The sequence below is a fragment of the Dendrobium catenatum genome, unplaced genomic scaffold, assembly GCF_001605985.2.
Source record: "Dendrobium catenatum unplaced genomic scaffold, ASM160598v2 fragScaff_scaffold_911, whole genome shotgun sequence".
NCBI classification, from domain to species: Eukaryota; Viridiplantae; Streptophyta; class Magnoliopsida; order Asparagales; family Orchidaceae; genus Dendrobium; species Dendrobium catenatum.
In genome coordinates, this window is record NW_021319373.1 from 1,213,705 (window position 1) to 1,223,649 (window position 9,945).

Genomic DNA, 9,945 nt, shown 5'->3' on the forward strand with positions numbered 1-9,945 from the left:
TTGTAGGCTCGAGCTCGAGCTCGAAGCTCGATAAGCTCGGCTCGTGAGCTCGTTAACGAGTAGAGTTCGAGCCGGCTCACGAGCCGACTCGGCTCACTTACACCCCTACTCTAGTGCAGCGGGCGGCGGCAATGGTGGCCGACTCCTGGTGGAGGCAATCAAGCGAACTTGCTTGAGGTGTAAATGGTTTTCGCTCAAAATTGAGCGAGTTTAGTTCACCTCAAAAATAAATTAAAATGGCTTACACTATATTTATTTTACTTTGTATTCCTTTTTCATACAACCAAATATAAATATTTTCAAAACTCTGCATTTAAAATAATTTACACCCATTTTACTTCCAACCAAGTAACCCCTAACAAAAATATTTTAATTCTCTCCAAAATCAAAAGATTAAAACAATAAAGTGGGTGTAAAACTAATTGAATATAAGATAATAAAAATATACGTTGTCGTTTAGTCATATACAACTGAAGGCAGAAGAAACATCAATAAAGTGGGTACATATAGTTAATGTAGGACTAACGAGAAAAATGATAGACTTAAGGGTAACAAAAAGTTATTCAAGTGTGAGGAAAGTTAAAATCTTCAAGCACTCAACTAGGATATATAAAATAGGGTTCATAAAGCTGGCCTAAACTAATTGGGATAAGGCTAATGATGGTTAACACAAGCAATCTATCAACCACACTATACTAATAATACCCAAAATCATGATGATGTGACAACTGAAGACAATTGTTGAGGTGATTATCAAAAATTACATTTATGCAGTCAGGATTCCATACCCTAAATTGGCAAAACCTTGAGGTGATGTGAAACATGTATGAAAACAAGAATTGCTTTGCGAAATTAATAATAATGTGAACAAATTAAGCTTTGCCAATTATAAAACATATGTTTCACGAAGTTAGATTCTTGAATTTTCAATTAGAAGTCATGTAATAGTATACAGTTACAAACAAGATTAAAAGGATACTTGCAAATAACAACAAAGTAAATAAGCAAAACTAATGGCAAAGTAAAACAAAAATCGACGGCTTAACAATTAGAAATTGTTCACCATGAGTTCCCTCACTCTCGCTCTTGAAAGTGGTGTTTAGCAGAGAAAAGGTTAGAAGTAACCCTAGTAATGCCACCACAAGACAAGTGACGCGTAAGGTATTGTTCGTTGAAGAAGTAGCCGAAGGAGGGGAAGTTAAGGGTCATCTGATGATTTGTCACTGTCCAGTTGGTCGTTGCTCGTCAATCATCTCGGCGAGATGATAGAGTATGCGATCTACGTAGCTTTCCACTGAACCTTCGAATTCTCAGTCTGGATCAAAGAAGGGTGACTGAAGGATGTCGATTTTCCCTTGGGAGTTGTATGCAAATCTGTGGTCGACTTTAGGATCGGCCATTCATGGAGGCGACGTCGTTTTGAAATAATCCTTGTGTGTGTAAGGATTTAAAGGAGGAGAGACGTGGGGGGAAGTGGGAGAGGATGAAATTTCGGCTAGTGTTATGGTGGGTTGTGTTGGGATTAAGGTTGGTAGAGTAAAAAGGCTTAGGTTGAGAGAAATCTGAAGTTAATTCTCATATTTTCTATGGAAGGAAAGATTAATTTGAAATCCAAATTAATCCTAAATATGGGCTTAGGAGGGGCGGCAGCCAAGGGGGGAATTAAGAGGCATTTAATTAGAGTCTAAGTGGTAAATTGGAGAGAAAAAGAGAATAGAGAGGGGCCGGCCATAAGGGAGGTGTTTAATATGTCTAGGTCTAAAGTATTGTGCCCGGGGGAATTTAATTAGTGATTATCATTAAATCTGAGATTGATTTCAGATTTAATATAATTGGTAGGTTTTCTAATTTGAGTTTATTAAAAGGGAAAGTTTTTAAAATTCAAATATATATTTGAATTCAAATGATGTGACTTTCCAAATTAATAGTGGGGTAAATTAGGAAAGTAATTAAGGTTGATTTGAATTTTGAAATTCAAAATTTAAGGGTAATTGGGTGGAGGGGCCGGCGGCTAGTTGAGGCTAGGGAAGGCCGGCAGTGAGGGAATCATGGGGGGACCGGCGGTGGGAAGGGTTTGGGAAGGTCGGGGGCTTGGGGAGGTGGTGAGGGGCTGGCGGGTTCGGGAAAAGAAAGGAAAAGGTAAGGGAGGGCTTGGCCGGCGGAAAGGAGGTAAGAATAGGGGTGGTGGCAGGTAGGGGAGACGGGAAAAGAAAGAAGAAAAGTAGAAAACCAAGAGCTCACCCGAAGGGGCTGTTGGATACTTCGTTTGAGCCTCTCCTAGGCTTCACCACTCTCTCAAAACTCACAAGAAAGTAGGAGACAGAAATCTGAAATTTTTATTAATCATAATTAACCTCATACAAAGCAAAATACCTCTATATATAGGCCTCAATAATGAAGAAAAAAAAAGACTCAAATGCCCTCGGGGCTATAATAAGAACTCACTACCCATAGGGGTAAACTAGGAAAACTGAAATGCAAAATAAATAAAACATAAAATAAATCAAAACTAAAGGCTCTGAATCGTAGCCTTCGATCTACGATTCCGTCGATGGTACACATGTCGAAATCTCTGACTGATGTCCTCACAATGAGGCCCATACTTGATAAATGTACATTAGCGAGTAATATCCATTATGAGGATGAATCAATACCAGCACAATTTTACATAGAGCGTAATCACACGGGGCATTTTAAAGTAACATTAAGAATGGTTCATTCATTCAATTTTTGTTAATGAAAAATATGAAATTTTACTAGTTTCATATAAATCTAGCTGCAATTGAGTATTTCATGTCAGCACTTATAGTCTACCAGTTCAAATAAGCTGAACATTTTAATCCAATTGTTCATGATGTATCAATTTACAAAATTTCCAAACAGTCAGAGTTGACTGATTTTTTTTTAATACAAGAAGCCATGGATAACAAGTAAAAAAAAAAGATACTTTCATGTATTTTTATACCCGACAAAAGAGTATTCCATGCTAGCATATCCCTTGCTTCTAGACTTTAGCTGGTCAAAGAAGTCACCAACCATCTACAAATGATAAGAAGTAAAAGATCAGGAGCTAATGGCATTTGATGCTCCAACTTTGAAAGGAGCACAGAAGTTGTTGCAAGTTTAAACAAAAAACTATTCAAACTATAAATAATAGATCAAAATGGACACGCTGATTCAATTTGCCATAGTAGTTGATCCCAATCACATGTGCACCATCATCATTACGAACACCAACAAAGGTATTTGTGACTAGCCTGGGAGGAAACAGAACATGGGGAACCAGCAAATAGACTTCAAAGAAAATGGTGAGGTAACCGAGAAAAATTATTGTTCAAAGATTTAACCACCTTTCAGGTGACTGCAGCAGAGCATACAGACAAAAATAGAAGAGTAAAGGAACATGGATTTTATAGATGATTATGATCATGGCAAGCATCCAAAAGTTTCCTAGGAATATTACCTCAGCTAGTGGTAATTCGTAAATAATTGATGCTCTTCCCTCTGTTATGTAATTCATTTCTTTGAAAACACCTCTTCTTTCCTGACCAAGCTCCATAAGAGGGCCAATATAATCCTTGGGCGTCAGCATTTCAATCTACAACATGATTGTTTTCAATGGGAATGTTGTTATCACCATATTTTGAAACATCAGTCAACATCAAAAGAATGAAAATAGCCAAAAGAAAGAACCTTCACAACTGGCTCTTCAATTGAAATTCTCTTTCCTGGTTCTGGAAGTAATGATGGGTTTGAGCATTCAATCTGCACATAAAAGTTCCATAAATAACTAAATGTCCTCCAAGTCATTTGCATAATTTAGGCAGTTTGAAATTATGTCACTACACTTCCAAGGTGGAACTCATGAATTCTCAATACCTCATAACTAGTGTCATCATTAAATAAAGCATAAATCTACATGTATATATAAATGAATGGATGACAAAACCATCATACAGATAACACAAACGTCTAAAACTTCAATAATATGATCAGTCCAAGAAAAGTTTTTAATTCGTTTAATTTCTCTAGTTTAGACAATAGAATAAAAAAATAGGAGAATTGGAGTAAAATGGACTCCAAATATTAGCAAGATTCAAGTAAAAAAAAAAAACCAACCAATTTTCGGATGTAACTGTGCCACCATGATTATTCTTGATGAAAGGGGGAGTTAAAATGTCGTAGAAGATCATAAGAGAACATATTAGCCTAACTAGCTCACAAGTTAATAGGTGACGAATAATAGAAAATTGATATTAGATACATCAAAATGAATTGTGGGGTAGTTATCAGGGTTGGGGCTTCTCTAGGATTCAATCTGCACATAAAAGTTCTGTAAATAACTAAATGTCATTCAAGTCACTTGAATAATTTAGGCAGATTGAAATTATGGCACTACACTTCCAAGGCAGAACTAATGAATTCTCAATCTGCTTCTCAATGCCTCAAAACTAAAGGCATCATTCGATAAAGCATAAATCTACATGTATATATAAATGAATGGATGACAAAACCATCATACAGATAACACAAACGTCTAAAACTTCAATAATATGATAAGTCCAAGAAGAGTTTTTTCCTGGTTTAATTTCTCTACCTTAGACAAAAAAAAAACAGGAGAATTGGAGTAAATGGACTCCCAAGTTATTAGCAAGATTCATGAAAAAAAAATAAACAAACAATTTTCGGATGTAATTGTGCCAGCATGACTATTCATGATGGAGTTAAAATGTCACAGAAGATCATAAGAAAACAGAGTAGCCCAAGTAGCTCACAAGTTAATAGGCAACGAAATAAGAGAACATTGATATTAAATACATTCAAATGAATTGTGGGGTAGTTATCAGGGTTGGGTCTGCTGTAGGAATTCAGGGAGTCTACAGTTAAGAGAAGGATTCTGCCAAAGTATGCACAACAAATCATGGTCAACTAGATCTGATGATTGGGTGCTCGAAAGAAGGTTTAAATCATGAGTTAAGTTTCAGATCTTGAGAAGCACAATAAGTTTCTGTAGTATGGTAGCACTGAAGAGGACTAAATGAACAAGGATTCAGAAAGTCAAATCCTAATAATTATGATAAACATAAAGGTGGCAACTGCTGGAACTTTTAGTGTGTAGTTTCATTTTCAGGTTTGACTTCCTTTTTAAAATTCTACTAAGAATATAAATACAAAATAAATTCAAATATTTTCAAACCATATATGTTAATCATTAGATTCAAAAACAAAAATTAGCAAGCATAAATTAGTTAAGGAAAAAATTTTAAATTAAAGATTCACATAATTTTTAATAATATAATTTATTCCTCTTTTCAGCTTGGGCACAATAAGTTGCGATCAAATATCGCTAATGAAACTCTGATTTCAGCTGCTTTGCCCAAATTTTGAAAATAAGAGCACAGTGATACGTCATAAACTTATTGAACACATGTTAGAATTGGAATTGGCAGTTCAACATGTTTCATGAAGGTCATTGCTTATCAGAAGCGTCATGGATGGGTAGCATGGTCGGAATGTAGCACAGGTGGGCAGGGCTATGGAACAAAGTAAATAAAGGCTTGAAAGGGTTGCTATTAGGTTCAGATTGGGCCATGACAGGTCTCAGTGTGCTCATGGACAAAACACTTACTGTTTGGCGTAGGATTGGGCCCTTCAACATGGATACATAAGAGAAAAGCCTCAATCACAAGGTCTAGCAGTAATCGTGTAAATTTAACATTTTATTTATGTTATAAATTAATCTCATCATGAACTAAATACAATAGGAACACACTTATAAGTCTCAAGTCCAAATCAACTATAAGTTATAATTAATAGGGTTTGCAAAATTCTTATTCTCTGACCATAATATTCCCTCGCATTTTAAAATATCTAAACAAATTTCACTCTCTCTATACGAGAGAAATCAAGAAAGGTACTACAATAATCAGAGAAAGAAAAATCTAGTATTTAAATCTTCATTTCATAACAATGTCCAAAAGGCTTTTTTATGAAACAAAAGGCCCTTGGGACAATGACAAAAGAAATCTCAATGAAGTCAAGTCCTGAACATTTTATGACCTTTTGGATGACAGGACTTGCATGCCACCTAAAGGCAGCAACTCTCTTGCAAATTGCAGGTCATACAATGACTTGCACTAACACTCAGCGGGTAGGCTTGAACTAACCAGCTTTCTTAGGCCAACATGTTCGAATCTTTTGAAAGCTTGGGAGATGTGACAATAAATGATCTTTGGATGAGAACATAACATTCAACTATTAAAAGGATAGTTCTTGTAGCACATAAGAATTGATAGTGGAGCATCACAAAGAATTGCATGACATGATCCACCAGATTCACTGCTTCCACATACAACCAGGCACTTAGACTCATCCAACAACATAATAATCACCATTGTGTAAACCACATCCCAATGGTACAATCCGGCGAAGTTATCTGATTAGTTTTTTTTTTTTTTCAACTTTATTTTGATCATATCTTATATCATTTTATGACTTGAGATAAATTTAAAAATTCTTTTGATATTTTGTCAATATCTAAACTGGCTGTAATGTCAATAAAGCTTAAGGTTTGTTCATATAAATTGGACCTTAAAGCTAATATGATGGCGATTATAATAAAATGATGATTGAAATTGGGAATGTCTGACATGCCTAATTATGTGACCGGCATGCTCGCTTCTCCTTCTGCTAATGCCTTGTTCACATAAACCTCCTTCCCTCTTCTGAATTTGGTTTCTCCAATGACTCCCTTCTCTATTGGTTTTTCTCTTTCTCTATCCATCTCATTCTCTCAGTTTACTCAAAGTATTAAATGCTAGCTGCCTCCCCCTCAACCTCGCTGAACCATGCCTCCAACTTCATGAACCCCCTCCGAAGATTATTGCCATCAACTTTCCAAAAATCATAAATTAAAAGCCATATTTTGAATTAGAATCCCACAAAATTTTAACACAATGATCAAAAAATCACGTACTACAATGGCATAAAAAATCACGCTAATATGAATTATTTGACCTATAAATGCAGGAAATTGTATCGCTGCCACCAGATGAGATTTGCAGTTTCTCTTGGTTTCATAGTATCACCATGGCTTCATGCTGCATCAGTCTAATAGGCTTGGGAAACTAATGTAGGATAGGATGAACCAAGCTTGTGCCTAATCTAGAAAGTTTTAAGATGAATAAGCAGCAGGCTTAGCTTTCTTAAAACTGGTTCAGCGGAGACCTATAAGAAATTCCTTATGTAATGCAGGTTCTGGCATAAAGCTTATTAAACAACTACCAAAAACAAAAGGTGTCAAATTTATAAGTTTTCAATATGATAGGAATTAAGATTTTCTTTCAGGAGTAAGATTGGAGAATTAAACTTGGTGAAGACTTTTCATATAGCTGGGCCATATTAAAGTAGTACATGATGAAATTCATTACAAAAAACAGTATATGTATTGAATTTTATCATGTTAACAAGTGGATCATAAAATCATAAATTTTTCCTCTCCAATTTACAAAAGTTAAACATATAGATCCTTAACACTCTGTTTTGCAGTACGCCTTTTATCCTTATTATTCACTTTTTTTTTTTTCATATAGCTCATTCGTTAAATCAAATTCATCTACCTATATGAATTAAGATTTCATCCAGCTCTTTGATTTACTTTTTCCAAGAAGACTTGACTGTAACAATACCATCTCACATGGCCCCAAGTTGAAATAAAAGATTACGATATTAAAGAAACTGCACAAGAAAAAAAGAAAGATGCGCAGGACATATAAAACTAGTAGTTCAAGCTAAGAAAAATACTGAGGCAGATTAAGTAATTTATGGCATTTAATAATAAAGGAACAATTGAAAGATATCACTAAGATATAAAGTTGAAAGAATCATTCTTCTTCTTGTAATGGGCAAATTTTCACAGTGAAATGAAACCAATAATTAGTATTCTACTTCTGAAAAATGAGAACAATGAAGCTTGAAAATAAATAAATGAATAACTGGATTGAGGATCACAAAGAATTTACAGTATCACCATTCACACAGTTGACACGGTAAACCACACTAGGTGCTGTTGTTATTAAGGTTAGGTTATACTCCCTCTCTAGTCTTTCCTGCAAATAACAAATAAAAGAAAGCCATGACATAACTTTACGGGTTTTAAGTCATTATTAAATGCCATAAATACTTTTAAGAAAGATAATGTCTTGTTTATTGTTTTACCTGAACAATCTCCATATGCAGAAGACCTAAAAACCCACACCGAAAACCAAACCCCATGGCACTTGACGTTTCAGCTTCAAACTACAACAATAAATACCTACCTGAGAATATACAATATTGATTTTTGATGCAGTGAAGTATTTGAGTTATAAAAATATGATATTCATCAAAATAAACCAAGGATAATAACCTTTTAAAATGTTCATTGCAAACTGTAGGAACAAATAAAAATGAAAACGACCCAGCTTGCTAAAATGTAATACAGATAACATGGTTTTAAAGCAAACAAAATTAGTATCTTCCATAAAACTAGGCAAATATTTCGAATTTTCAAATATCAACTAAGGTTAATAGTTATTCCTTTTGTAATTAAGCTAGTTTTATTCCTAAATTATGAAATGATACTGACATGAACTAAAGCAAAAAAGAAACAAGGAAAAAATATGATAAGTTGATTAACTATTGGAATTTCACATGAATCTTGTTCTCAAATTCACACACAGATCATAATAAGCCAAAATGAATGTAATAGAAATTTCAAAGATGTTGCAAGCTGGCATAGACTAAGGTTCCAGGGATGGCTCCTGCTGCTGCTGTAATTCAATTGTAAAATTGTCATATGAAAAATTGTTGAAGTTACTGCTGCTGAAGTTCTTACCATTGTTTGAAAAATCAGTCAGGATGCGATTTGTAAATTAGAAAGTGGTTTGTTGTTTGTTAAGCTTCTGTGTTGTTGTATGTGAGGAAATGAATCAGATGCATTTATAAGATTTTGAACCAGATTTCAAGAGTTAATGGAGACCAAATATGTAATTTTTTAAGGATTGAACCAGATTTTTTTATTGAGTATTTTTTAAGGACAATTTAGATTGTTGTTGCATCCCATATATAATTATAAATTTTAAACATCAAATATCTAATAAATGGGCATACGATCAATTGCCCCAAACATCTATTATCTATGCCATTTTTATTGCCTATTTACATAGCTAATAGCAAGCCTCAAAAACATATTCAAAACAACAAATTCAAACCAAGTTACCAGCAAGTTCAAAAAAAGAAAAAAAATAGCTGCCAAATGTTTCAGAAAAATAGCACGAAGTATAATGCAAGATACGGAACCAATTACACAAACCTAAAAAATAAATAGATCTAAGCATTTCAAAGTAGTTGTTAATGTATTTCTTCCAAGGTGAAGACGAACTAAATTGTCTTAAATGGGTTTTACCACTTTTACAGGGAGACATTCATGCGGACATCCAACCGGCCATGGCTATCCGAGAAGCTGAAGATCAACGGTCGTCATCGTCCCACGTTATCTTATATTTTATTTGTAATTTTTAAAATTTTATTATAATTTTTCCGTTTTTACCCTCACTTAAGATGGTCGTTCTATGTAAATCAAAGGGGCATATGTGTCTTGTTTTAATTTCTTAGGCCTATATATAGAGGGCCTTTCTTGTGTAATGGGATGATGAATTGTTAATGAAATTTTATTCTACTTGTTTGATCTCTTAGTGAGTTCATGAGAGGAGAAGGATCGCTTAGCGAGTTCTGAGATTCCCAAGATCTCTTTGTGAGTTCTTAAGGAAGTGGCGCTTGTAGATCTCTTTGTGAGTTCTATTGGAGGTGTTGCTCGAGGTGTGTAGCTCCGGATTTTCTTTTTCCTAAACCCAATTTATTTCTTCTCTACCTAACCAAACTCTCTTCCTCCCAAATCCCCTCCAC

The 9,945-nt window shown here is 34.6% G+C and overlaps 1 protein-coding gene across 3 annotated transcripts in view; it reads right to left on the reverse strand.

Moving 5' to 3' along the window:
• Window positions 1-2,881: 2,881 nt before the first annotated feature.
• The window catches only part of LOC110109788 (translation factor GUF1 homolog, chloroplastic), a 37,488-nt gene continuing 30,424 nt past the window's right edge, over window positions 2,882-9,945 (reverse strand). For 2 of the 3 annotated variants that reach the window (XM_028697303.1, XM_020840989.2), the window contains 5 exons: window positions 8,218-8,298; window positions 8,022-8,108; window positions 3,694-3,765; window positions 3,464-3,598; window positions 2,882-3,039 (listed from right to left, as the gene is read on the reverse strand). In XM_028697303.1, the coding sequence (XP_028553136.1) occupies window positions 2,950-3,039; window positions 3,464-3,598; window positions 3,694-3,765; window positions 8,022-8,108; window positions 8,218-8,298 (465 nt within the window). In that variant the 3' untranslated portion in view covers window positions 2,882-2,949. Of the gene's footprint in view, window positions 3,040-3,463; window positions 3,599-3,693; window positions 3,766-8,021; window positions 8,109-8,217; window positions 8,299-9,945 lie in introns of those variants that run through there. The other variant, XR_003701630.1, reaches the window with a different exon arrangement.